Source organism: Mesoplodon densirostris, chromosome 6 (genome assembly GCF_025265405.1).
Source record: "Mesoplodon densirostris isolate mMesDen1 chromosome 6, mMesDen1 primary haplotype, whole genome shotgun sequence".
Lineage (NCBI taxonomy): Eukaryota > Metazoa > Chordata > Mammalia > Artiodactyla > Ziphiidae > Mesoplodon > Mesoplodon densirostris.
In genome coordinates, this window is record NC_082666.1 from 39917855 (window position 1) to 39941578 (window position 23724).

At 47.6% G+C, this 23724-nt stretch overlaps 1 protein-coding gene across 3 annotated transcripts in view; it reads left to right on the forward strand.

Annotated features, from left to right (window-relative positions):
- The first annotated feature begins 20200 nt into the window (after positions 1-20200).
- Positions 20201-23724, forward strand: part of PTCH1 (patched 1) — a 58692-nt gene continuing 55168 nt past the window's right edge. For all 3 annotated transcript variants that reach the window (XM_060101575.1, XM_060101576.1, XM_060101577.1), the window contains exons 1-2: positions 20201-20398; positions 22040-22232. In XM_060101575.1, the coding sequence (XP_059957558.1) occupies positions 20201-20398; positions 22040-22232 (391 nt within the window). The remainder of the gene's footprint in view (positions 20399-22039; positions 22233-23724) is intronic.

A 23724-nucleotide genomic window follows, 5' to 3' on the forward strand; every position in this document is an offset into this window, starting at 1 on the left:
TCCAGAAAGTAGGCATAGAGGGAACTTTCCTCAACATAATAAAGGCCATATATGACAAACCCACAGCCAACATCGTCCTCAATAGTGAAAAACTGAAACCATTTCCACTAAGATCGGGAAGAAGACAAGGTTGCCCACTCACTCCACTATTACTTAACATAGTTTTGGAGTTTTAGCCAGAGCAATTAGAGAAGAAAAAGTAATAAAAGGAATCCAAATCAGAAAAGAAGAAGTAACCCTGTCACGGTTTGCAGATGACATGATACTATGCATAGAGACTCCTAAAGATGCTACCAGAAAACTACTAGAGCTAATCAATGAATTTGGTAAAGTAGCAGGATACAAAATTAATGCATAGAAATCTCTTGCATTCCTATACACAAGTGATGAAAACTCTGAAAGAGAAATTAAGGAAACACTCCCATTTAGCACTGCAACAAAAAGAATAAAATACCTAGGAATAAACCTACCTAAGGAGACAAAAGACCTGTATGCAGAAAATTATAAGACACTGATGAAAGAAATTAAAGATGATACAAATAGATGAAGAGATATACCACGTTCTTGGATTGGAAGAATCAACATTGTGAAAATGACTCTACTACCCAAAGCAATCTACAGATTCAGTGCAATCCCTATCAAACTACCACTGGCATTTTTCACAGAACTAGAACAAAAAATTTCACAATTTGTATGGAAACACAAAAGACCCCATATAGCCAAAGCAATCTTGAGAAAGAAAAACGGAGCTGGAGGAATCAGGCTCCCTGACTTCAGACTATACTACAAAGCTACAGTAATCAAGACAGTATGGTACTGGCACAAAAACAGAAATATAGATCAACGGAACAGGATAGAAAGCCCAGAGATAAACCCACGCACATATGGTCACCTTATCTTTGATAAAGGAGGCAAGAATATACAGTGGAGAAAAGACAGCCCCTTCAATAACTGGTGCTGTGAAAACTGGACAGCTACATGTAAAAGAATGAAATTAGAACACTCCCTAACACCATACACAAAAATAAACTCAAAATGGATTAAAGACCTAAATGTAAGGCCAGATACCATCAAACTCTTAGAGGAAAACATAGACAGGACACTCTATGACATAAATCACAGCAAGATCCTTTTTGACCCGCCTCCTAAAGAAATGGAAATAAAAACAAATGGGACCTAATGAAATTTAAAAGCTTTTGCACAGCAAAGGAAACCATAAACAAGACGAAAAGACTACCCTCAGAATGGGAGAAAATATTTGCAAACGAAGCACCTGACAAAGGATTACTCTCCAAAACATACAAGCAACTCATGCAGCTCAATATCAAAAAAACAAACAACCCAATCCAAAAATGGGCAGAAGACCTAAATAGATATTTCTCCAAAGAAGATATACAGATTGCCAAGAAACACATGAAAGCATGCTCAACATCATTAATCATTAGGGAACTGCAAATCAAAACTATGATGAGATATAATCTCACACCCTTCAGAATGGCCATCATCAAAAAAATCTACAAACAGTAAATGCTGGAGACGGTGTGGAGAAAAGGGAACCCTCTTGCACTGTTGGTGGGAATGTAAATTGATACAGCCACTATGGAGAACAGTATCGAGGTTCCTTAAAAAACTACCAATGGAACTACCATACGACCCAGCAATCCCAGTACTGGGCATATACCCTGAGAAAGCCATAATTCAAAAAGAGTCATGTACCAAAATGTTCATTGCAGCTCTATTTACAATAGCCAGGACATGGAAGCAACCTAAGTGTCCATCAGCAGATGAATGGATAAAGAAGATGTGGCACATATATACAATGGAATATTACTCAGCCATAAAAAGGAATGAAACTGAGTTATTTGTAGTGAGGTGGATGGACCTAGAGACTGTCATACAGAGTGAAGTAAGTCAGAAAGAGAAAAACAAATACCGTATGCTAACATATATGGAATCTAAAAAAGAAAAAGAAAAAGAAAAAAAATGGTCAGAAGAACCTAGGGGCAAGATGGGAATAAAGAGGTAGAACTGCTAGAGAATGGACTTGAGGATATGGGGAGGGGGAAGGGTAAGCTGGGACAAAGTGAGAGAGAGGCATGGACATATATACAGTACCAAATGTAAAATAGATAACTAGTGGGAAGCAGCCGCATAGCAGCAGGAGATCAGCTCGGTGCTTTGTGACCACCTAGAGGGGTGGGATAGGGAGGGTGGGAGGGAGGGAGATGCAAGAGGGAAGAGATATGGGAACATATGTATATGTATAACTGATTCACTTTGTTATAAAGCAGAAACTAACACACCATTGTAAAGCAATTATACTCTAATAAAGATGTTCAGAAAAAATGAAAAGAAAAAAGTATTAGTGGAGCCAAATGGAATTAATTGTATGTCTGCAGAAGTGGGAGCATGGAAATGGGTGGGCCACTCAGTGAAGGGTATGCTGGTAGCCTGTTTCAATCCATGAAGGTTAAACAAAAGTGTTCATCTGTAAAAGTAAATAATGAGCTGCAATTTTTAAGCTACCTTCTCCTTCACTTCCGCCAGGTCAATGCTTGTTTGTAACTGAATATTTCTTAAGCAGTCTATCTGTCACTTTATCCATAGCTGAGTGACTTCATAATAAAACATCCTATCAATATGTAAATTCACTATTTTATGGATTTTTACTATACTCACATTTATAGCTCCTAATGATATTTACAGTAAATTAATGTTATCACGTTATACACAAAGAACCATTGAAGTGTCATTATAAGGTGACCCCATGGAAGGGTTATATATTGACTTTACAGATTTTTTTAAACCCAGGTTTGGGCCTATAAAGTAACAGTACATTTGCACAACATTTTCTGACTTGACTTTAAGCTTATATATCCTTATTCCCTAGGAAAATATTATGTGGGGTTCTAGTCTGTACCTAGGGCATTGTCTTTATATAGAGAAAGTATGAAGGCAGTCACTCACAGGTTTGACAGGATCAGGTCCAGAATAGGGGCCTGGGTTCTAACAACAGGATTTGCTCTGGGGTGCCTCTGGCTCTCCCCTGTCCCTTCCCAAGGAGCTCACTTTCTCTCTCCCTTTGATCTGGTCAGCAGTCCCTCTTCCTTTCTTCAGTGTCCCCCTCCCCCTTCCCTGCCCTCTCAGGAGGTGGGGCTCAGGCACACACTCCCTGTACACTGTGGCTCCTGCACCTGTCACATTATTCTACAGTTATTTGTTCTTCACACCCCACCAGGCCACCAATTTGTCTAGGGCTACAGTGGTTTCTTTTAAAAAAATGTTTCTACTATGAAATAGATCATACCTCCAAAAGTATATTTATCACCTGTATGTACATTTTAAAGAACAATAAAATGAATTGTTTTTGAACTCCCTAATCCCTTCACCTCCTGTACCCCTAGAGGTAACTGTCCTTGAATTGGTTATTCACAAGGTATGGGTTACTCACAAGTATTGATTTTGAACTTTATAAAAATGGGATTTATATATGCATTTTCATGGGGCTTGCTTCTGACCTAGGTATTTCACCCAAAATAATGTTCATCCATATTGTTACAAAGTAGCTATTGCCCATTTATTTTCACCTCTTGGTAGAATTTCATTGTGTGTATTCTCCACAGTTTATCTTTTCACTTTGATTGACATTTTGGTCACGTCTAGTGTTATGCCATCACAAACAATGCTGATGTGAACATTCTTGAATGCACATCCTTGACCTCGTGTTTCTCTTAGAGATATATCTAGGAATGGGATTCACCCTTTCTAGATAATGCCACATTATTTTCCGAAAGCAATGAACCCAATCTACACTCCAACCAGCAGTGCTCCAAATTTCCCACTGTTTCAGTCTGCTCACACTTGCTATGGTCAGACTTTTAAACGTTGCCAATCCGATGAGTATAAAATGAAATTTCACGCTGTTTTTAAGGAAGACTTCTTTTTCATTCCCCAATTCCTAGCACCTAACAGAGGATTATGCAAGCTTGTGGAAGCTCACAGATCCTTTATTTGGTGAATGAACAGCAATAACACAATGTGACAAGTACAATTATAGAGAAGGATGTTAAGAATATATTTGTAAATTAACCTTGTGTCCCTTAGGTCTTCCAATCTAGTTGCACAACGGAATCACCTGGGTATCCTTTTATTTTATCACTGGCATTTCATTATGAAGAAAACTTCAAACATACAGTAAGTTTGGGAGGATTTTACAGTGAAAGCATGCACCTAGATCCTACCATTAGCATTTTACTATACTTGCTCTAGGGGGATTCTTTTGAAAAATGTCATGCTCCAAGGCCGGGATTCTGATTCTATAGCTCTGAAATGGAAGAAAAGAATCTATTTTTGTTTCTTTGATTTTGTTTTTGTTTTTGTTTTTAAACTCCCCAGGTGATTTTGAGGAGCAGCCTGCCTTGGAAACCACAGCCTGAAGGAACTTGCTGCAATAAATGAAAAAGGCAGATTTATAATTAGCCCAACAGTGTTCATCCTTTGTGGTGGGGAAAAAGTTCTGCTGGTTGCCTAAAGCCATTTTCTCAGCTCACCAGCATTCCTAGGAAATGTGTCACCCAGCATCAGTTTTGCAAAGGTGTGGACAGGTTCTTGGGAGGTGGCAGGCCAGGTCCTCTCAGCACTAGAAGCCAAGAAGGATCCGGCTCCAGTCCATCTTGACTCTTCCCTCTGAGCATCACAGGCAGAGAGAGGAACTCGCCCTTCAGATGCAAGCCAGCTCCTGTCAACATTTGGGTGCTGTTATGGGCTGAACTGTATCCCCCCCAAATTCATATGTTGAAGCCCCAGTATCTCAAGAATATAACCGTATTTCGAGATAAGGTCTTAAAAGAGGTAATTAAGTTCAAATGAGGTCATATGGTGGGTTCCAACCCGATAAGACCAGTGTCCTTACAAGAAGAGGAAATCTGGACACAGACACACAGAGTGAAGACCATGTGAAGACCTAGAAGGTGGCCATCTGCAAGCTAAAGAGAGAGGCCCCAGTAGAAACCAACCCTGAGAACACCTTGATCTTGGACTTCTAGCCTCCAAGACTGTTAGGAAGTTAATTTCTGATGTTTAAGCCACGCTGTTTGTGGAACATTGTTATGGTAACCCTGGCAAACTAATACAGGTGTGGAGGGGAAGGCACCAAGCCTAGAGTCGGGCAACAGGACAGGCAGACCCAGGCTCCCACCCCCCCAGCTCCCCACAGAGCAGGCCTCCATCCACAACTGGTCAGAGTTGCCGGAGAAGGCGCCACTGCCCAGTGCCCTCCCCATGGGGGCTGCAAGGAAACAGAAACACACATCCTCTCCAGGCCCTTTTTCCTCAGAGGGTACGTTTCACAAGCCCAAGGAGTGCTGCTGTCTATATACATGAGGGGTCCTCAGAGCCATCAGCAGGCCCACCTGCAGCTGAGTGGCCGCAGAACGCAACGTCATGACAGGCTCAGGGAGGCTTCAGCCTCCCCGTCACACCTCAGACCTTCCCCCACAATCTCACCCGCACCGAGCCTTGCCTTCACACAGCCTCTTTCACTCACAGAGTGGAAATGAAAGTTGGCTCACTGCTCCAAATTTTGAATCATGTAGCTCAAATAAATAAAGTTTGGTTCTGCACGTTTTCCCACCAGTCTTAAGACACAAGATGAATTCTGAGAAGCAACAACGTTAATTGTGTAAAACAGCACTTTTTGTCAGACAGAGCCTATTTTTTTCAGAGACAGCCAACTTTAATATTTTCATATCTAAATAAAAATATAAATTATACAAGTATATATGAATACATATATTTCCCAAGGACATAGCTTTGTTTTGCATCCCTGTGACAACAGTGCCATTACCATTACATGCAAAGTTGGAATTGTAAGCATTGCCATTTTTTTAAATGGAAGTATAGCTGATTTACAATAATGTGTTTGTTTCAGGTGTACAGCATAGTGATTCAGTTTTTTTTTTCAGATTATGTTCCATTGTAGGTTACTACAAGATACTGAATATAATTCTCTGTGCTATATAGTAAATCCTTGTTGCTTATCTATTTTGTATAAAGTAGTTTGTATCTGTTAATCCCATACTCCTAATTTCTCCCACCCTTTCCCCTTTGGCAACCATAAATTTGTTTTCTATGTCTGTGAGTCTGTTTCTGTTTTGTATATAGAATTCATTTGTATTTTTTTTCAGATTCTACAGATAAGTGATATCATACGGTATTTATCTTTCTGTCTGACTTACTTGACTAATTAATTCTCTAGGTCCAACCATGTTGCTGCAAATGGCAATATTTCATTTTTTTAAATGGCTGAGTTATATATATATATATACACCTATATATACATATACACATTATACGTATATAATTATATATATGTGTATATATATGTGTGTGTGTATATATATATATATATATATATATATATATATATATATATATCACATCTTCTTAAGCCAATCATCTGTTGATGGGCACTTGGGTTGTTTCCATGTCTTGGTTATTGTAAATAGTGCTGCTATGAACATTGGGGTGCATGCATCTTTTTGAATTAGAGTTTTTGTCTTTTCCAGATATATGCCCAGGAGTGGGATTGCTGGATCATATGGTAGCTCTATTTTTAGTTTTAGGGTTTTTTTTTTTTATTTTTATTTTTTGTTTTTTGTTTTTTGCGGTACGCGGGTCTCTCACTGTTGTGGCCTCTCCTGTTGCGGAGCACAGGCTCTGGACGCGCAGGCTCATCGGCCATGGCTCACGGGCCCAGCCACTCCACGGCATGTGGGATACTCCCGGACCGGGGCACGAACCCGTGTCCTCTGCACCGGCAGGCGGACTCTCAACCACTGCACCACCAGGGAAGCCCTATTTTTAGTTTTTTAAGGAACCTCCATACTGTGCTCCATAGTGGCTGCAAAAATTTACATTCCCACCAACAGTGTAGGAGGGTTCTCTTTTCTCCATACCCTCTCCAGCATTTATTTGTAGACTTTGATGATGGCTATTTTGAGTGGTGTGAGGTGATACTTCATTGTAATTTTGATTTGCATTTCTCTAATAATTAGCGATGTTGAGAACCTTTTCATGTGCCTGTTGGCCATCTGTATGTTGTCTTTGGAAAAATATCTATTTAGGGCTTCTGCCCATTTTTTGATTGAGTTGTTTGTTTTTTCAATATTGAGTTGTATGAGCTGTTTGTGTATTTTGGATATCAACCCCTGTTGGTTGCATCATTTGTAAATATTTTCTCCCATTCTGTAGGTTGTCTTTTCATTTTGTTTATAGTTTACTTTCCTGTGCAAAAAGCTTTTAAGTTTGATTAGTTTCCATTTGTTTATGTTTACTTTTATTTCCTTTGCCTTGGGAGACTGATACTGCTATGATTTATATCAGAGAATGTCTGCCTATGTTCTCTTCTAGGAGTTTTATGATGTCATGTCTTATATTTAGGCTTTAAACCATTTTGAGTTTATTTTTGTATATGATGTGAGGCAGTCAATCTAATTTCATTGATTTGCAAGTAGCTGTTCAGCTTTCCCAACACCACTTGTTGAAGAGACTCTTTTCTCCATTGTGTATTCTTGTGTCTTTTGTCATAGATTAATTGACATAGGTGCGTGGGTTTATATCCGGGCTTTCTATTCTGTTACGTTGATCTATATGTCTGTTTTTGTGCCAATACCATGCTGTTTTGATTATTGTAGCTTTATAGTATGGTCTGAAGTCTGTAAGGATTGTATCTCCAGCTTTGTTCTTTTTCCAGACAGAGGGTATTTTTTATAGTTACCACATTTAATATCTTTTTCAGTCCTCTTAGATATAATTTGAAACTTTTGATTATTTTTCTGACCTGCTTGATTGCAATAAGCTATTTCTCCTGACCCTGATCTGCTACTATCACCATCACCATCATCACCAGCCAGCCTGGGCACACCTGCCTCCCACAGTTTAAAAATCTCCTTTGGCATTTCATTTCATACCACATTCTTCATTTGCAAGGCTGCCCCTGCAGGTCTCCATAGAGGGAATCCTCTGATCAGAGGGAGTCCTATGTGGACATCCATTACAAGAGTAAGCAACTTGGATCAGTTTCATTTTTTGAAATAGGGGGTTTCACAGGTATCTCTCTCCCTGCTTCTTCCTCTCCTGAGATTATTGTCCTATCTTTGAATACTATAACTCCTCCATGTGCCTCCCTACTTGGTAATTTTGTCCCTTAAAGACTTTGGTTTATTACATTCCACATCTCACTCCACCTGTTTTGTTTCCAAGCTGTCTGTGCAGGTTTTTCTGTTCTTCAATCCTGTTTTACTTCTTGCTGTTGTTTACACAGTTCTTCTTTTTCTGTTTCAGTGTTGCAGTTAGCACTGTAATTCAGTCTCCTATTTCCAACCAACCACCTTCAAGTACTTCTTACCCTTCAGTCCTCAAAGCCCCAATTCTACAAGTTGGTTTGGTTTGGGGTATCTTCCTGACAGGAATGAGGGAAGATAGTCATTTTAGAATGGAAATCCCTACATTGGGCAAAATTGCTTTTTATGAAAGCTTCGTCTGTCTGATCCAGTATTAAAGAATGGCCACACCTAGGGTGACTGACCGAGTATGAGAGTGGCATTCATCCTGAGATGGAGAGTTTCTCAAATGTGGACAAATGTTTCTTCTGAACCCTCAGTTATTCATTTGAAGCCCTCCAGCTGCTAGAGGCTGCTCTTAGGGAGGGGATGAGTAAAGTGCCTAGGCACCCACTTTTACTGGACAGGGAAGAGGGAAGCATAGAATGAAAAATGTACATTCATGCATGTGACTTTGTGTGTGTGTGTATGTGCGCGTGTGTGTGAGACAAGGGTAACAGCTGTATCTCAAGTAGCAGCAGATATTCAGAAACAAACAGAGTCAGGGGTGATCTTGCCCATCAACAGAGTTGATCATGCCCATGTGGTCTGTTTTCAGACCTGTTTCGAAAGGTCCCTCCATTGTCCCCTCCTCAGATGCCCCACATGTCTCCATTGGGTCCTGCCTTAATGCCCTGAAATCTCCAACTTGGGAATTATCCCTCTGGGCATGGCTGTAAAATCCAAGTTAACTTGCAAAAGTATTGTCTAGTAGCCCCTTAAGCCACTAACAAACATCTTGACGCAAATTGGCTTCTCAGATTGGGCAGGCTACAACTGAGCTCTGCTGCCTGGAAGCCTTGACAGTCATTGACACCTCCATGCCAAGTGGATTATCAGACTGGGCAGCACTGGAGCTGGCTTTGCAGGAAGGGGAAGCACAAGCAACTTTAGAATGGTGGACACAGCTGTTTGATGAGAAAGAGCCCACCCACCCTGGCAGAGAAATGCCAGAAGGTAACAACGTATGGGGTTCTGGGCCCTGGAGAACGCATGTCTCAGAATTGATGATTTAACGTTTCTAACATCTAGGAACAGAGGGAAGAGAGGGCATAGCACTGAGATAATCTTCAAAGCCTGATTTCAGAGGAAGGAAAGGAAGGACAAGCTGCTATTGAGCGAGAGCTGTTCAAGTGTGTTCCCCTCCTTCCTGAGCTTTTAGGTTCCTACACCAAAGGTTTTATCTCCCTGATTCACTAAACCACCACTGTCCAACTCCAATAATTCACACCCAAAGCAAGCTCGTCTTTGCTCCCAATTATAAAGCATTTGACTGAAATATGACATTAATACTTTCAGTCTTAACTAATGGAGACCAAAAAATCTGGGCAGCTCTGTAACCTTCCTGTTCTGTACTATAAAGGGGGCAATTTGACAGGAAGCTCATGCAGCTTCAGGGCCCCATATCGCACAATCCCCTTTCCACGTCCCTGTAGTTGATTTTGTTTGTAATTTTGACTTCCTAAAGAAGCACCCCCCCAAAAGAAACTGCATATGCCTGAGACCCCACCAAACCTTGGCCACACTCAAGGAGCACATAGCCAAGTGTGCTTGCATGAGGGTCTTCTTTTTAATTGGGAAAAGCAAACTCCACAAATTCTGCTGGAATTTCCCCACAAAACTAGCTTACCAAACAACTTTATATTATGGGCCGTTTAAATGTCTTTTGCTAAGCTGTTTCTTCTTTTTTCTTATCCCTCTTTCTCTGTCATATTCTAGACCACTCTATTTGGAGATGTACTTACACCTTCCTCTTCCTTGCCCCACCCAAGTTTATAACAGGATATGAACAGAGTCTTTTGATATGACACCAAAATGTAGTGTTTCAGGGGGAAATATTGGTGAGTCTGTTTTTCCATTTATTATTACTCTTAGGATCCATGCTCAACTAATATCCATTTGAGACCATTTTATACTAAAGTCAATTGGTATGAAACTGCTTTCTGGACCAGCCTAATTCATAGGGCTGTGCAGCATTCCAATGTTTAATTACTTAATGTGTTTCAAACACAAACACCCTGTAAACTCAAATGGCACTGTTAAAGAACGGTATGTCATCTTTGGGATAAGGAGATGAATTGTACCTCTTAGGTTTTGTTTTGTTTTATTTTATTTTAACAACCACGGGTACACACACGCACACACACCTAATCACACTGTCAGCCCAGAATGAGGTGAGGAAATTCTGGCTTTTCTTGAAGATGTGCTAGGTAACTCTCGGTAGTTTCAGTAAATTATCTTACCCCTTCCCCCTGTATCTGTAATTCATCTTTATTCAAAACAGGTTCCATTTAAAATAGCACCTTTCCTTTGTCTTGTGTGTGAAACAGTCTACCCTGCAAGTTTGAGTAGATAAAATGTTAAACATTGTAGCAGGGTCTCTCCTGAATAGGACTTTCCATTTAGGGTAAGAGCCTGAGAGCCACAGCACTTCCGTCTAGCCCAATCACCCAAGCTGGCCTCATTTGGGAAGGCAGCGTGGGTGGGAGTGTTTGGGTGGCATACCCCAAAAACCACAGTAATTGTAAGGGAAAAGAGCAAATATCAATTAGTGATTCCTCAGCCAGCTACCAATCTTGGTTTCCAAGGGACTCCACCTAAGTCTCTTCAGAAGAATCAGCTTCCCAGGGACCTCCGACAGAAGCTGCACGAATCCACATACATCTTAGTACATTGAACATTTCCCCCCCCCCCCCGGAGGCTCTTGTTATCTGCCCGGCTCCCTTGGCTCTCTGCCTCCCTGTCAGCCTGTGGGCCTGTCAACCAGAATGCTCCCAGCTTCTAGGGGCTTCCGTGGGAATGCGAGAAGGAAAGGGCTTTGAGAACTGCGGACAGGAAGGTGGTGTTCCTCTGCAGTGCTCTGGGCACCCCACATTTCCCGGAGTGCTGGGGATGCTGAAATGAGCTTCCCTGCTCCCCTAGCAGCCCCCACCCGGGGGTTCGGGCAAGTGACTAAATGTCAGCAAATAACGTGTGTAGGGTGGGGGAGCACTAGATGGGGAAGGCAAGGTGGCGAGCGGAGACCCCCCGCCCGGCGGCCCCCCGCAGACAGGGCCGCGGGGGGCGGGGAGGGGCGGCCGTGGCTCGCAGGAGCTCGCTCGGCGGGGCGCCTCCCAGGAAGGAGGGGAGGGGAGCGCCTGTTTACCCAGGAGGGCTGTGCTGATAGCACGTTCCTCGAGTTTACTTTGCTTTCCTTGAGTTTATTGTAAAGGGGTAAAGTTTTCGGATCTGTCACGTGACCCTGACAGGTCCTGCCTATGGCGCGGCAGACCACCCACGCCGAGGGCCATGGAACTGCTTAATAGAAACAGGCTTGTAATTGTGAGTCCGCGCTGCACTCCGCCGAAAGCCTCCGGCGGCCCAGCGCGCCGGGGTTTTTACACTTTCCGTTCCTTTTGTAAAGACGGAGGAGGAGGAGGAGGAGAAGACGAAGACGAAGAAAAAGACGACGACAGGGAAGACAAAGAGATCCGCGGCGACAAGGCTAGGGGGAGACCAGGGAAGACGGGGAGAAGACGGAGGAGCGGAGGACCAGGAAAGGGGGGCACGGGGGAAAAAAGGAATTGATGTGAAATCCAAGCGCAGCGTCCGCGCCATCGGCACCCGCGCTCCGGGCAGGGCTTGACGGCCGGCTATGGTGAGTGCAGCCGTCTTGGCCGCCGCCGCCACCTCGCCCTCGCGCGGCGTGCGCCCCGGGGACGCGGGATTGCGGGGCCGAGGCTCCCCGCGCGGCGGTCGGAGGGCCAGGCGGGCCGGGCGGGCGGCGCGCCGGGGCCGCGGGGCTGGGTGGGCTGCGCCGGCGGGGCGCGGGGGCGCTGGCCCGCGTCTCCCAGCTCGCTCGCTCTCTCGCACGCTCCGGGCCCCCGCCCCCCGAGGCCGGCCCAGCGGGGCGGGGAGGGGGCTGGCTGCGGGGCCCGGCCGGGGAACGGCTCCGAGGGGAATTCTCACGGAGGGGGTCGCCTGGGATCCCATTTTCACGCTTGAAAGGGTCGCCACCTTGGCTTCCGCTCATCAGCCTGGTGGTGGCTACTGACTGCCAGGGGAGGCAGAGCTGAGGATGGAGGGCTGGTGCGGAGAGTGACAGCGCCGGGGGGAGGGTGCGGGCCGAGAGCGCGCGCGCACCCGGGCGAGTTCTCTCGTCTCCCGGGAGCTCGGGGAGGTCTGCCCGAGGGGCTGGGCACATGCTCTCGCATCCACACCCGGTGCTCTCGGCACCCGGGCCGGGACGCTGAATGAGTGGGAAGCCCAGGGCTAGGAGAGAAGCACCTTATCAAAACCCGGAGCGCAAACATCCTCCTCCTGGCCGCAGTTGGTGGGAAGAAGAGCCAAAGGGGCTTTCCTGAGTTCAGGAAGGGGCCACGGGTAGGAGCGCTATGTGTTGACCCTTGCACCCACGGAATCGGGCATTCTGGTGCCTGCCAACCATTAAAGAGGTGGGCGGCTAGCCCGGTGCTGAGAGGGCTAAGTGTGGCCTGAGGGGTGCACTGAGGTGGGCCAGACTGATCCAAACCGATTTAGACCCGGTGCCAACACTGGGACCACAGGACTTCCAGAGACTGTACCTTGGGGGGTGACACATACTATGTCTCTAGGTATTTAAGTTCATGTTAAAAATTACCCCTACTTGGTGGGTGAGCAATAACCTCAAAGTTTTCAGATCTCAATTTCCATCACCTAAGAAGAACCATATGGATTGATGTCTATGGAAGACACCTAGAGACCTCTATTTTCCTAGACATGGGAGAGAAGACCATCTTCTTCCCTTTCTATTCTTCCTTCCTCCCTAGGGAGGAAAAATATAAAAGAACCAGAGGTAAATCATAAAGACCCACCATGGGTGGCTCTAAGTATTTAATAATTAGATAACTGAGGTCTTGAACTACTACAGTAATCCTTTTTCAGCATTCTGTGTTCGATTTTTTTTTTTTTTTTTGGCTCTAGTAGTTCAACGTGCAATTAATTGCCTCCACAAAGAAAGACAATGCTTTTTGGTATTACCCTTTGTCACTGTCACTTATTATTTCTGGGTGGTACCTCAGGATGAATTATTGCCTCAGGTGCATTGTGTACCCATGTTGTAAAACAAGGGCTTTCAATTGTGAGTTTGTGTGTGTTCCAGTTGTCACCCAGCTTCCTTCCACAAGGCTATAAAACACCTTTGAGTCCAAGATCTTTTTATATTAAAATGTTGAATCAAGGTAGACACCAATGGGCCCATTCTGAATTTGGGGTATTAGCTTCATTTCAAACTCACTGAGAAGTGTATCTAATTCCTGGTTATAATCTTGTCATAATGTAACAAGCTATTGGAATAGGAGTTACCACCATTTGGAATTATTTTGTGGGGAAAAAAAAGGCTGTTTTTTTTTTACAAATTATCTTCAACTTTCTACAGATAGAAAAACTAATGAGGCAAATCAATAGGTATTGAATGGATTAAAATATCTGTCTTCCCTATTTTATCCTCCTCCTCTCTCTCTCTCTCTCACACACACACACACACACACACACACACACCTTTTATTTTCTCCCGCCTCTGCCACAGTGTATAAAGCCCTATTGAGACGTGTAGGCGTGATGTGTAAACCGGATTAGCAGTATGAAAGAAAGACACACAATAAGCTGGAATTGTTTTACTTCCCTTTCATTTCTCATGCCTATATCTCTAATAAATTTGTTGCTCCAGCAGTGGGTCAAAGGGATCATGTTGCTCAGCTTCTTTTTCATGTAAGACCCGATGGCAGAGATCACGGAAGTGAATGGTGTGCCTTCTGCCAAATGCAGAGCTTGATATGGATATATTAGATGGGGAGACAGAGACGAGGAGAAAGATGCAGGGAAAAACGTTCAAAGTCTAGGTCTTTCCAGAATACATCTCTATTGCTTAAAGTAATGTGGCTAAGAAGATATACAGACAAGGGAGGAAATCACTATAAGGGTCAATGCTGTTCTCTTTCAAGTTCATTGTAGACTGAACATTTTCTCTGCAGTTGGTGACATTCCCAGCAAAAGAATACCAATAGCTTTGGCACTGCATAAAGTTTAATTCCCTTTTTCAAACTAGTATGTGAACCTGGAGTAATAAATGTGGAGATTTCTGGGACCTTCTCAGGACATCTTCCCTCTAGCACCCCCTCCCCCCACCAAGCTCACTGTAAGCTCAAAAAATGCCAGTGCTCCCGGGTTTGTGCTGTAGACCCCTCATTTACTCTTTTGTAGAATTGGGAGCAGCTTCCCATTAAAGGAGATCAGGGGTAATTAGCAGCATTATTTTGACAAGTTGGCTAGAGCTGTTCCCTTTCCTCCAGTTCTGGGGAGGGGGGATAGGGGAGGAAACAGAAGATGGAAGGGAGAAGGGGAGGGGAGTCATGCTTAAGGGGGTTACATTCTGTGACTGCTGAATCGTTTTTTTCCCTCCCCCTTTTAGACTCATTTTCTACCATCACCTTTAAGCAAATACAAAAGCTGCCAATGAGAAAATAATAAGGCATTCTTAGGGAGCCAAGAAATGGCTTGAATTGAGTCAACTCTTATCCAAGGTACCTGCTTTGAACTGCTCAGGCTCTGGGCCATCACTCATATCCTGTACCCTGGGCTCTCCATCCATAAATAGAATATTACATCAAATCCCCAATTCCTCTCCCCATCATAGCCTCTCGACAGGAATACTTGTGGCACTTAATGTAATGTTTGCAGTTCTTTGCATTTGTGGAAAAGAGTATTAAACTCAGTAGACAAAATTATAACATGGCCCAAGGGTCAAATTACTAGATATATTTACTCCTTCATTCATTTGTACTCTGCAAATATTAGCTAAATTACATTACATTTTAAAGACCCAATTAGTTGGATCTGGGAAACCAGTGAAAAGTCAAGTCCTATCGTGGTTTTTCATTACTCCACCAAGTGCAGCTCCCACAATTGCTTATCACTGGAATGTCCAAACACAAAGGGCAGATGTTTTATTTCAGTGTCATCATTTGGATAATCAGATGTCATTTCTGAGATGTGTGTGCCGTGGCCACGGCTGTTTGACTATTGGAGCAGAGAAGAGAGAAGCTATGAGGGAATCATATTTTAAGAGTTTAAGGAATGTGTTTTGAAACTACAAATTCCAGTGAAGTCTTGGATCATGATGGGGAGACCAAAATGACAATTAATGCATTGAGATGGACTTTACTTGGAAAGGGACAATGGGATACTCAAGAAAGAGGGCCAGCAACTCCTGCTGGTTGAAAAGGCATCAAGCTTCTCACTTGTTGGGTAACTCTCACGGGGGAGCCATGCTGCAGAAAGACCATTAAAGGGACTTTTCCCAGCAGACACCTTCACAGCCCTGGCTCCTCCTGTCAGCCTCATCTCAGGTCTGGAGAATACTAGTTGAAGTTAACAAACCCGGTGTGGCTCAGCGGTCCCCTGCACAGGGCATGCATATTAAAGCCGACAATGCTTACAAATGTAAATAAGGGCAGATTGATTAGGAACAACATTATCACTGGGAATGTCGAACTCACATGCATCAGCAATGAGGCAAATTGGGGGCAGGCTCAGCCCTGACCACCCAAGTCGAGCAGGCTTTTACACTGGCTCCTCTTCCCTTTCTTAAAACGTTACAGAAACAAGGCCAATTAGATCCTCAAAGTAATTCATCTCTGTGTATGAAAAAAGCAGACCACAGGGGAAGCGGCGGGTGGGGGTGGGGAGATTAAGATAGCGCTTGTTAGAGCCCAGGCTGGGGATTGCGTCCTGGAACCGATGGGTAGAATTTACAGGCCGAGACCATTGTCTGAAATGCTGAAAAGTTAACCTATCAAACAGCGGGTGAGGGAGCTCAGGGAGCTGAAAACCCCTGAGATCAATGTTCAAAACGTTTAGGGTTTAGGAATTAAGTCAAACCCAGGGAAATGAGCCCGAGTGGAAGAGGCTTTGACATTGAAATGGTGCACATGTAGCAGCGCCAAAACAAGAGGATATGCAGCTGCGTGCGGAGAGTAAGTAATAGGGAACCATTATGTGTACATAGCCTATAATTTCATTTTTGAATTCCATAATCTAAGTAGCTATACTGAAATTGCTATAAATAAAAGATTGGGTGGAAAAACTAATATTTTGGTCTAAAACGTTGTAAAGAGTTTTGTACAGACACAGCACCCTGCCTATAGCTACATGGTTACCTTTGCTATACAGCACGCCTCAAATATAAAAAGACTGACGTGTCATTTTAGGGGTTCCACCCCCAATCTTTAAAAATTAATTTCCAGCGGCAAGCACAAAATGGTTTGACTTGAAAAGTCTGTAGAACCTTTCAGTGAGAAAAACTAGAATAATAAATCACGTTTCCTGATTTATACTATTTACCAAACATAATAAAGACCAGGATATTGCTCAGAGATTAAGCTTGCTCTGTGTCGAGCCCAATATTCCTGCGATATTATTTATTAACCTACTGTCATTTGAAATGCACGCTGCTTGTCTTCCCTTCTGCATTTTCGCAGCCCTTCCCAGAGCCGCGAACAAAATCACGTGCTCCTTCGGAGTTTGAGTTTTGAATTTCCGCGCTGGCCGGGTACTCCGGTCCTCCTCCTGATCCCGTGAACACCCCCAGACACTTCTATTCTCTTTGTCTCTTTATTCTGCAGGACACCCTACCCTGCCCAGGGTACTGCACACGTTTTGCCGGTTTGGGATTCAGAGGGCAGGGCCTCCCAGTGAAACCAGGAAGGAGAAAAAGCTAGAGGGAAGGTGGTGAGGCTGGTAGGGAGGAGAGAGATGGGGGAGTAAAGGGGTGAAAGAGGAAGGAGAAAGGAAAGGGGAGATTGAAAGAAGCAAGCAGGGGGAAGCCGCCGAAGAGAAAGTAAGGCGGCGGGGAGGGCTGGCCGACAGACCCCCTGCGGGAGCCGCGTGAGTAGCCCGGGTGGCCGGCGCGTCCGGCTGCAGTCCCTTTCGGTAGAGGGCAGCTAAATGGTAAGGGACCCGAGCGCTCAGCGATTGGCCGGCCGCGGGGAGGCCGCACAGGCATTGGGTAACGTAAGGGGGCCGACCGCCTTCAGGAATGTACTACGGCGCGTCCGGCACGTCCGTCCGCGCCGGCGGGGAGTGCGCCTCGCCTGGGCTCCCAGGAGCCAGCGCTGGAGACTTGGAGCTCGCTTGGCGCTAGCCGAGCGCAACGACTTCCCTACCTGCTTGACCAGGGCTGCGCGGGCGTGGGGAGTCCGGAGCTCCGGCGCGCGCGCAAGCGGGCGCACTCGGACACGCGCGCGCGTTAATAGGCCTCCGTGCCCTAGAGCGCGCGCCGGCCGGGCCCTGGGTCACGTGGTCGCGTGGGCTCCGCCTTCTCCCCCGCTCCTCCCCCTTTCCCTCCATCTGGGTTTCTTTCTTTCCTTTCCTTTCTTTTTTTTTCAATGAACACACACCGTGTGCATCTTAAAGCCACACTGCCCCATTTCACGGCTTCAGTCGGCTGCTTGCTGCCGAGAGTCCCTCTGCAGTTCAACCCAATTTTTAAAAAAGAAAAAAGGAAAAACACAAATACTAAAACGAGACAGAATCGAGGGTTTGTGGATCTGGTCCCCATCCCAGGGAGGAACTTAACTTGCAAAAGAAAAATACTCTCAAAAAAAATTTTTTTTACGTAAAAATCGGATTTGTGTAGAGAGTTTAATTTGTCTCTGGCCCCAGGATCCACCTCAGAGTCGCGTGTTTTCTTCTCCAGGGGAAGCGAATCCCCGGCATGTCTCGGTGACACTGGCTGCAGTGTCCGCACAAGTCCTAGCAATCAGCGCACAATTTGTTTCAAATGAATCCAGCATCAAAGCCTTTATTCTCCTTTATGTCACGCTACTATTAAATATAACAGGATGCGTACCAGTTTGGAGGGGGAACGTTTAAAACAGACTTTAAGTAAATAGGGACTTGTGGATAATTAAAAGGGGGGGTCCAAATGAATCCAAAATAAGAAAACTTTTCTCTCTTTCCAGAGAAAACATTTGTTTCTCCGGGTTGTTAAAAGGATTCTGTTGTTTCTCCTTTACCTATGTCGCATTAAAGATTCAAATAAAAACTCCTCTGCCTCCACGAGACTACATCGGTGTCTGGATTCCACGTTTATAAAACCCTGACTCCTTCAAACCAGGACTGTGCTGCCGAGGGGTTTTGAGAGGGAAAGGGGCGGGGCGGGGGGGGTGAGCGAACTTTAAGAAAGGTGGCTTTTCCCAATGTCCCTACTTTCCTCTTTAACTTTCCATTTTGTTTATCTTAATGCGAGGCGTTGTTCCCTGCAAGAGCCTAAGTCTTCTCTTTGGTTATAAAAGAAAAGAGAGAAGGGAAAAAAAAAAATCTGGCACACACTGGCGCACTATCCACCACCCTGTCATTATTGGTGCAGGCCTGGGAATTCAAGCCGGACCTCCCAGTATTTGCTGCAGCTTGAGGCCAAGGTGCCTCTGAAAGGGTTTTCTTTGAGGAATTTCTGAAATTGTTTAAGCGCTTAAAAAAATTACATTTTCCCCCGTGTCTATCGCGAGGCAAATGCTCGTGGGTGTCTGTGTGTGTGCGCGCGCAAAAAGCATCTTACAAAAAGAAGACACTGTTGAAAAGAAAAGGAATAAGAAAGAAAGGGAGGGGGAGCATTCCTTAATGGAAGTATTGCATGCGAGAAGGTTGGCGCTCTCGGAGGCTCCCCCCGAAGCCGGGGATGCACACACTGGGGTTGCCTACCTGGGTGGTCTCTCTACTTTGGTGAGCTGTTGCTAAGCAGCTAATAATAGTCATGTTTGCTGAGTAATTTCTGCCCTCCGCGAGCCAATCATGTTGCAGAAACCCAAGCCATCTGACAGCCCCGGGGGCGGGAGCTCCAGCCTTTTTCTCTTTCGCTCTCTCTCTCCCCCTCCACCCCCTCCCCTCCTCCTCCTCTTTCTCCAAATGGAGAGAGTTCTTTTTTTTCTTCTTCCATCTCATCTATTGAATCAAGGAGCTGCTGCGGCCGCTGCCCGCTGCACACACACAGAGCGGAGTCCCCAGGTCCCGGGAGCGAGAGAGGCGCGCTGCACTGGGGCAGAATGGTCCAGCGGGACAGCGAGGAGCACAAGAAAGCAGAGTCCGGGACCAAGCAGCTACCGAGAACCCAGCAGCCAGAGCCCAAGCAGCCCGAGCAGTCCGAGCAGCAGCTTCAGGAGCCGCCACCGCCAGCAGCAGCTGCCGCAGGAGCAGCGGCGGCGGCGGCGGCTGCCCCGGCCCGGCAGCGCTGAGACCCACCGGGCGCCCACGGACCCCGCGGCGGCGGCTCTGCGCTTACCTTCCGCGGCCGCTCGGGCGACCCGTGAGACGCCGAGAGAGTCAGCGAGGCCGGCGGGAGCGGCGGGGATTTGCTGGCGCTTTCTGCAGTGAAGGGGTCGCGGCGCGGGGCGGGGGACGGGTAGGGGGAGCTGGGGACAGCGAGGAGCGCCGCGCGAGCGCCCGAAGGACAGGCTGGCTCCACGCGCCGGCTCTCGCTCTCCGGAGAACTGGATGTGGGCAGCGGCAGCCGCAGAGACCTCGGGACCCCCGCGCAATGTGGCAATGGAAGGCGCAGGGTCTGACTCCCCGGCAGCGGCCGCGGCCGCAGCGGCAGCAGCGCCCGCAGTGTGAGCAGCAGCAGCGGCGGCAGCAGCAGCAGCAGCAGCAGCAGGTCTGTCAACCGGAGCCCCAGCCCGAACAGCCGGCGGCCAGCAGCGTCCTCGCAAGCCGAGCGCCCAGGCGAGCCAGGAGCCCGCAGCGGCGGCAGGAGCGCGCCGGGCCGCCCGGGAAGCCTCGGTTCCCGCGGCGGCGGCGGCGGCGGCAACATGGCCTCGGCTGGTAACGCTGCCGAGCCCCAGGACCGCGGCTGCGGCGGCAGCTGCAGCGGGGCCCCGGGCCGGCCGGCCGGTGGCGGGAGGCGCAGAAGGACAGGGGGGCTGCGCCGCAACGCCGCGCCGGACTGGGACTATCTGCACCGGCCCAGCTACTGCGACGCCGCCTTCGCTCTGGAGCAGATTTCCAAGGTGCATTTCAGACTCTCTCCTCTCCTCCCACTCTCTCTTCCCTCCTCTTCCTCTTTGGGATCGTCCCCGCCACACACACACACACACACACACACACACACACACACACACACACACACCCCTTTCCAGGAAAAAAACCCAGACAAGTGGGGATTGAAAAATTCAAACCCTCCCTCCGGTCCTGGGAGGAAAGGGCTGTCTGAAGTCCGCAGGGGGTGGAGGGTGTGTGTGTGTGTGTGTGTGTGTGTGTGTGTGTGTGTGTGTGTGTGTGTGCACGCGCCCTCCCCGGCGTGCCTTTTCCGGAGCACTGGAAAGCGGTCCACAGTGGACCACCTCCAGGGCCGCCGCAGCGCGGCACTGCCCTGTGCCCCCTGCCCCTGAGCCCCCTACTCCCGCGCCCCTGCCCCTATTTGCAGCCTAAACCCCTGTAATACTGCCACATTTCTTAACCTCTTGGAGGGGGGAGGCGGAGTGGAGAGAGGCGGGGGGGGGAGGGAGCCGAAATAAAGGTGGTTTCCTTTTTTGGCAGCCGGTTTTGCTTTTGTTGAGCATGAAATCTCTGCTCCCTTAAAAATTATCCTCGCAAGAGGGTATCTCCCCTCTTCTTTTTCAGTTTTTGAGCCACTTCTTCTCAGAGCCTGTGGGGAAAGGGAAAGTTGTAAACAAATTGCCACCTTAAATCCGCGGTGCGGGTCTGCCGAGCGGCCGGGTTCATTGTGTTTACGAGGTTCGCTGAAATGTGTGGAATCCGGGGAAGGCGAGCACCCAGACAGGGGCCGGCCGGGGCCGCGGCCAGCGCCGGGGAAACGCCACCGCCGGGAGCAGCCAGCGCCCAGCCAGGACCCCCGCCTGCGTCGGCCCAGGCTCTTCCCCTGTGCATTCTGCTGCTTTTCACGTTTAACCAGAAGGGAAGGGAGAGGAGGGAAAGATCCATGTGGCTGCCCTCTTCCGATCACAAATATTGTTGTAAGTTGCAGATGGCTGCCCCACTTCCTAATTCAGCTCACACGGCGTCTCCCAACGCTATGGAAATACGTCGCGAGTGAGCTGCGGCGCCCACGCTCACCACGTGGATCCCAATTTACTACCACGTCGGGCGGGGGATCAGGATGCGGGAGCCCGCCAAACCTTGTTCCCAAAGTGCTCTCGTCCCCCAGCCTCTGTCCTCGCCGGAGCACCCCAAGAAGGGTGAAGGCTGGGGCAGGACTTGCGGGGAAGGGCACCGTGGTTTGCTGGTTCTTAAACATTGGGCTCCATCGCGGGGATTACGCAGACCCTCCCTTCCCAGGTTGGTGTGAATATTGCCTGTGTTGAATGGTGTCTCTCCTCTTTGCCTCGGCTTCCCCCTTGTTCTTGCAGCCCCTCCTCCCAGACCTCCAAGTCACACTCGGGGATGCTACGAAGGCCGCGCGTGGGGGCGCCCCTGCTGTGACCAAGGTGCAGCTGCCACGCTGCAGCCTGACTTTGATTTATGACCAGGCCCCCCCACGCCGCTCGTGTTTCCTTGGGCCGACCTGGGTTCCAGCCCGAAGGGCACCCCTCACGGCTGTCGCGGGATGCCGGGCGGGTGCGCGGAAGCTGGCGTGGGCGCGCGGGCCGCGACTCCCCAGCGCTCACTCCTCCTTTCTGCTTCATCCTCAGGGGAAAGCTACTGGCCGGAAAGCGCCGCTGTGGCTGAGAGCGAAGTTTCAGAGACTCCTATTTAAACTGGGTTGTTACATTCAAAAAAACTGCGGCAAGTTCTTGGTTGTAGGCCTCCTCATATTTGGGGCCTTCGCTGTGGGATTAAAGGCAGCTAATCTCGAGACCAACGTGGAGGAGCTGTGGGTGGAAGGTAAGAGATCCAGCGCCCGCCGCAGCGCCCTCTCGTCCCCCACCCCGGGCCCCCTGTCCTTCCTTCCAATTGATAAAGATATTTGCCAGCATACACCTAGGTCCTTTCTGTGAAGAGCGAAAACCCCCTGCCCGCCACAGGGGGAATTGTTTATTGTTTGGGCGCCTGGCCGGGAGCCAGGCCCGCCCGACAAAGGCCGCGCTGTAATCTACTCGGGGCGCTGCGCTTTGCGAGGTGTTGTGGGAGAGAGTGGCGAGGGCGGGCCGGCGGGGGCGCGGGGGCCCCTCCGCGGGACAGACCACTCCGCACGGCCGGGGGGCCCCCAGGTCCCGCCGCCACCGCCGCTCGCTTCCGCCGCGCGCCGAGACGCGGCCAGAGGAAGGCCTCTCGGCTCCGGGCTGTACTCCTCGGTTTCCTTCCCTCCCCCACCCCCACCCACCGCGTCCAAAGAGAAAGGAGGGCGGGGGGGGTGCAGAGAGAGGCCACCCCTCCGGCTGGAGGGAGTGTGCGCGCCCCCGGCGGCCGCGACCGCCGCGCGGAGGGCGGGGGGCGGGCACAGCGCGGGCCTGCGGAGGCGGCGGCGTGTGTGGTCCTGTTTTTGGACAGCTTTCAACTCTTGGGGAAAAAAACATTTGTCTCAAGGTACAAAAAAAGGGGGGTGGGGGGGAAGGAGTTGGAAAAAAAGCAGTAAAGCACAGACTAGAACGCTTGTTTGCAAAGTAGATTAATGTTTCCTCGCGGGTGGGGGCTTTTAAAATGGAATTATGCTGGGGGAAGGCTGCGTTTTAGAGGCTGCAAGAATAAATGTGTTTTAAGAAAGCGGGTTTGGAGGGAGGGGCCGCAGGAGCTCTCCTAGGGGTTATGCCAGTCTTTTATCCACATTCCTCAATTTGGGGGTTCTTGAAGCCTTTTTTTAAGTGGTTGTAAATTTAAAATAGATCACACCTCCCACCCCTGACACCCCAGACGGAAACATTTTACTTTTTTTTTTTTTTTTTGTAACTCTTGATTCTGGGGTTTTGTTTTAGGAGCGGTTGTTTTTATTTTCTGTTCGTTGTTTTTTTACTCTTTTTGGAAAGTAACAGAGTTGCTGTTTGGAAAAATTTTAACCCCTGAACACTGCTTAGGGAATCTCTTACAATGAGCTGGGAGGGAAGGATTGTCGTAACTATGTAGATATTTCACACCAGAATATCTGAGGCATTCCTAGTGAAAGGTATCTAAGACAAAATTTGGAAGCCTAAGAGTTACATGCATAATTGCATAATTGATCCCTTTCAGAATGCTGCTGGAGAACTAACCTTGGAGAATATTTTGTTAATCTTGCCTTGTTTGTGAAGATTCAGCTTTCAGTGTTTTGCAAGAATATGGTGGTGTCTTCCGTTGAGTAGTGACAAAATAATAGTCCAAATAATTAAGACCAGAAAACATTCTTGCCTTAAGAAGCTTGGTAATTAATACAAGTGTTCTTTGGATTGAATCCATGGGGTAA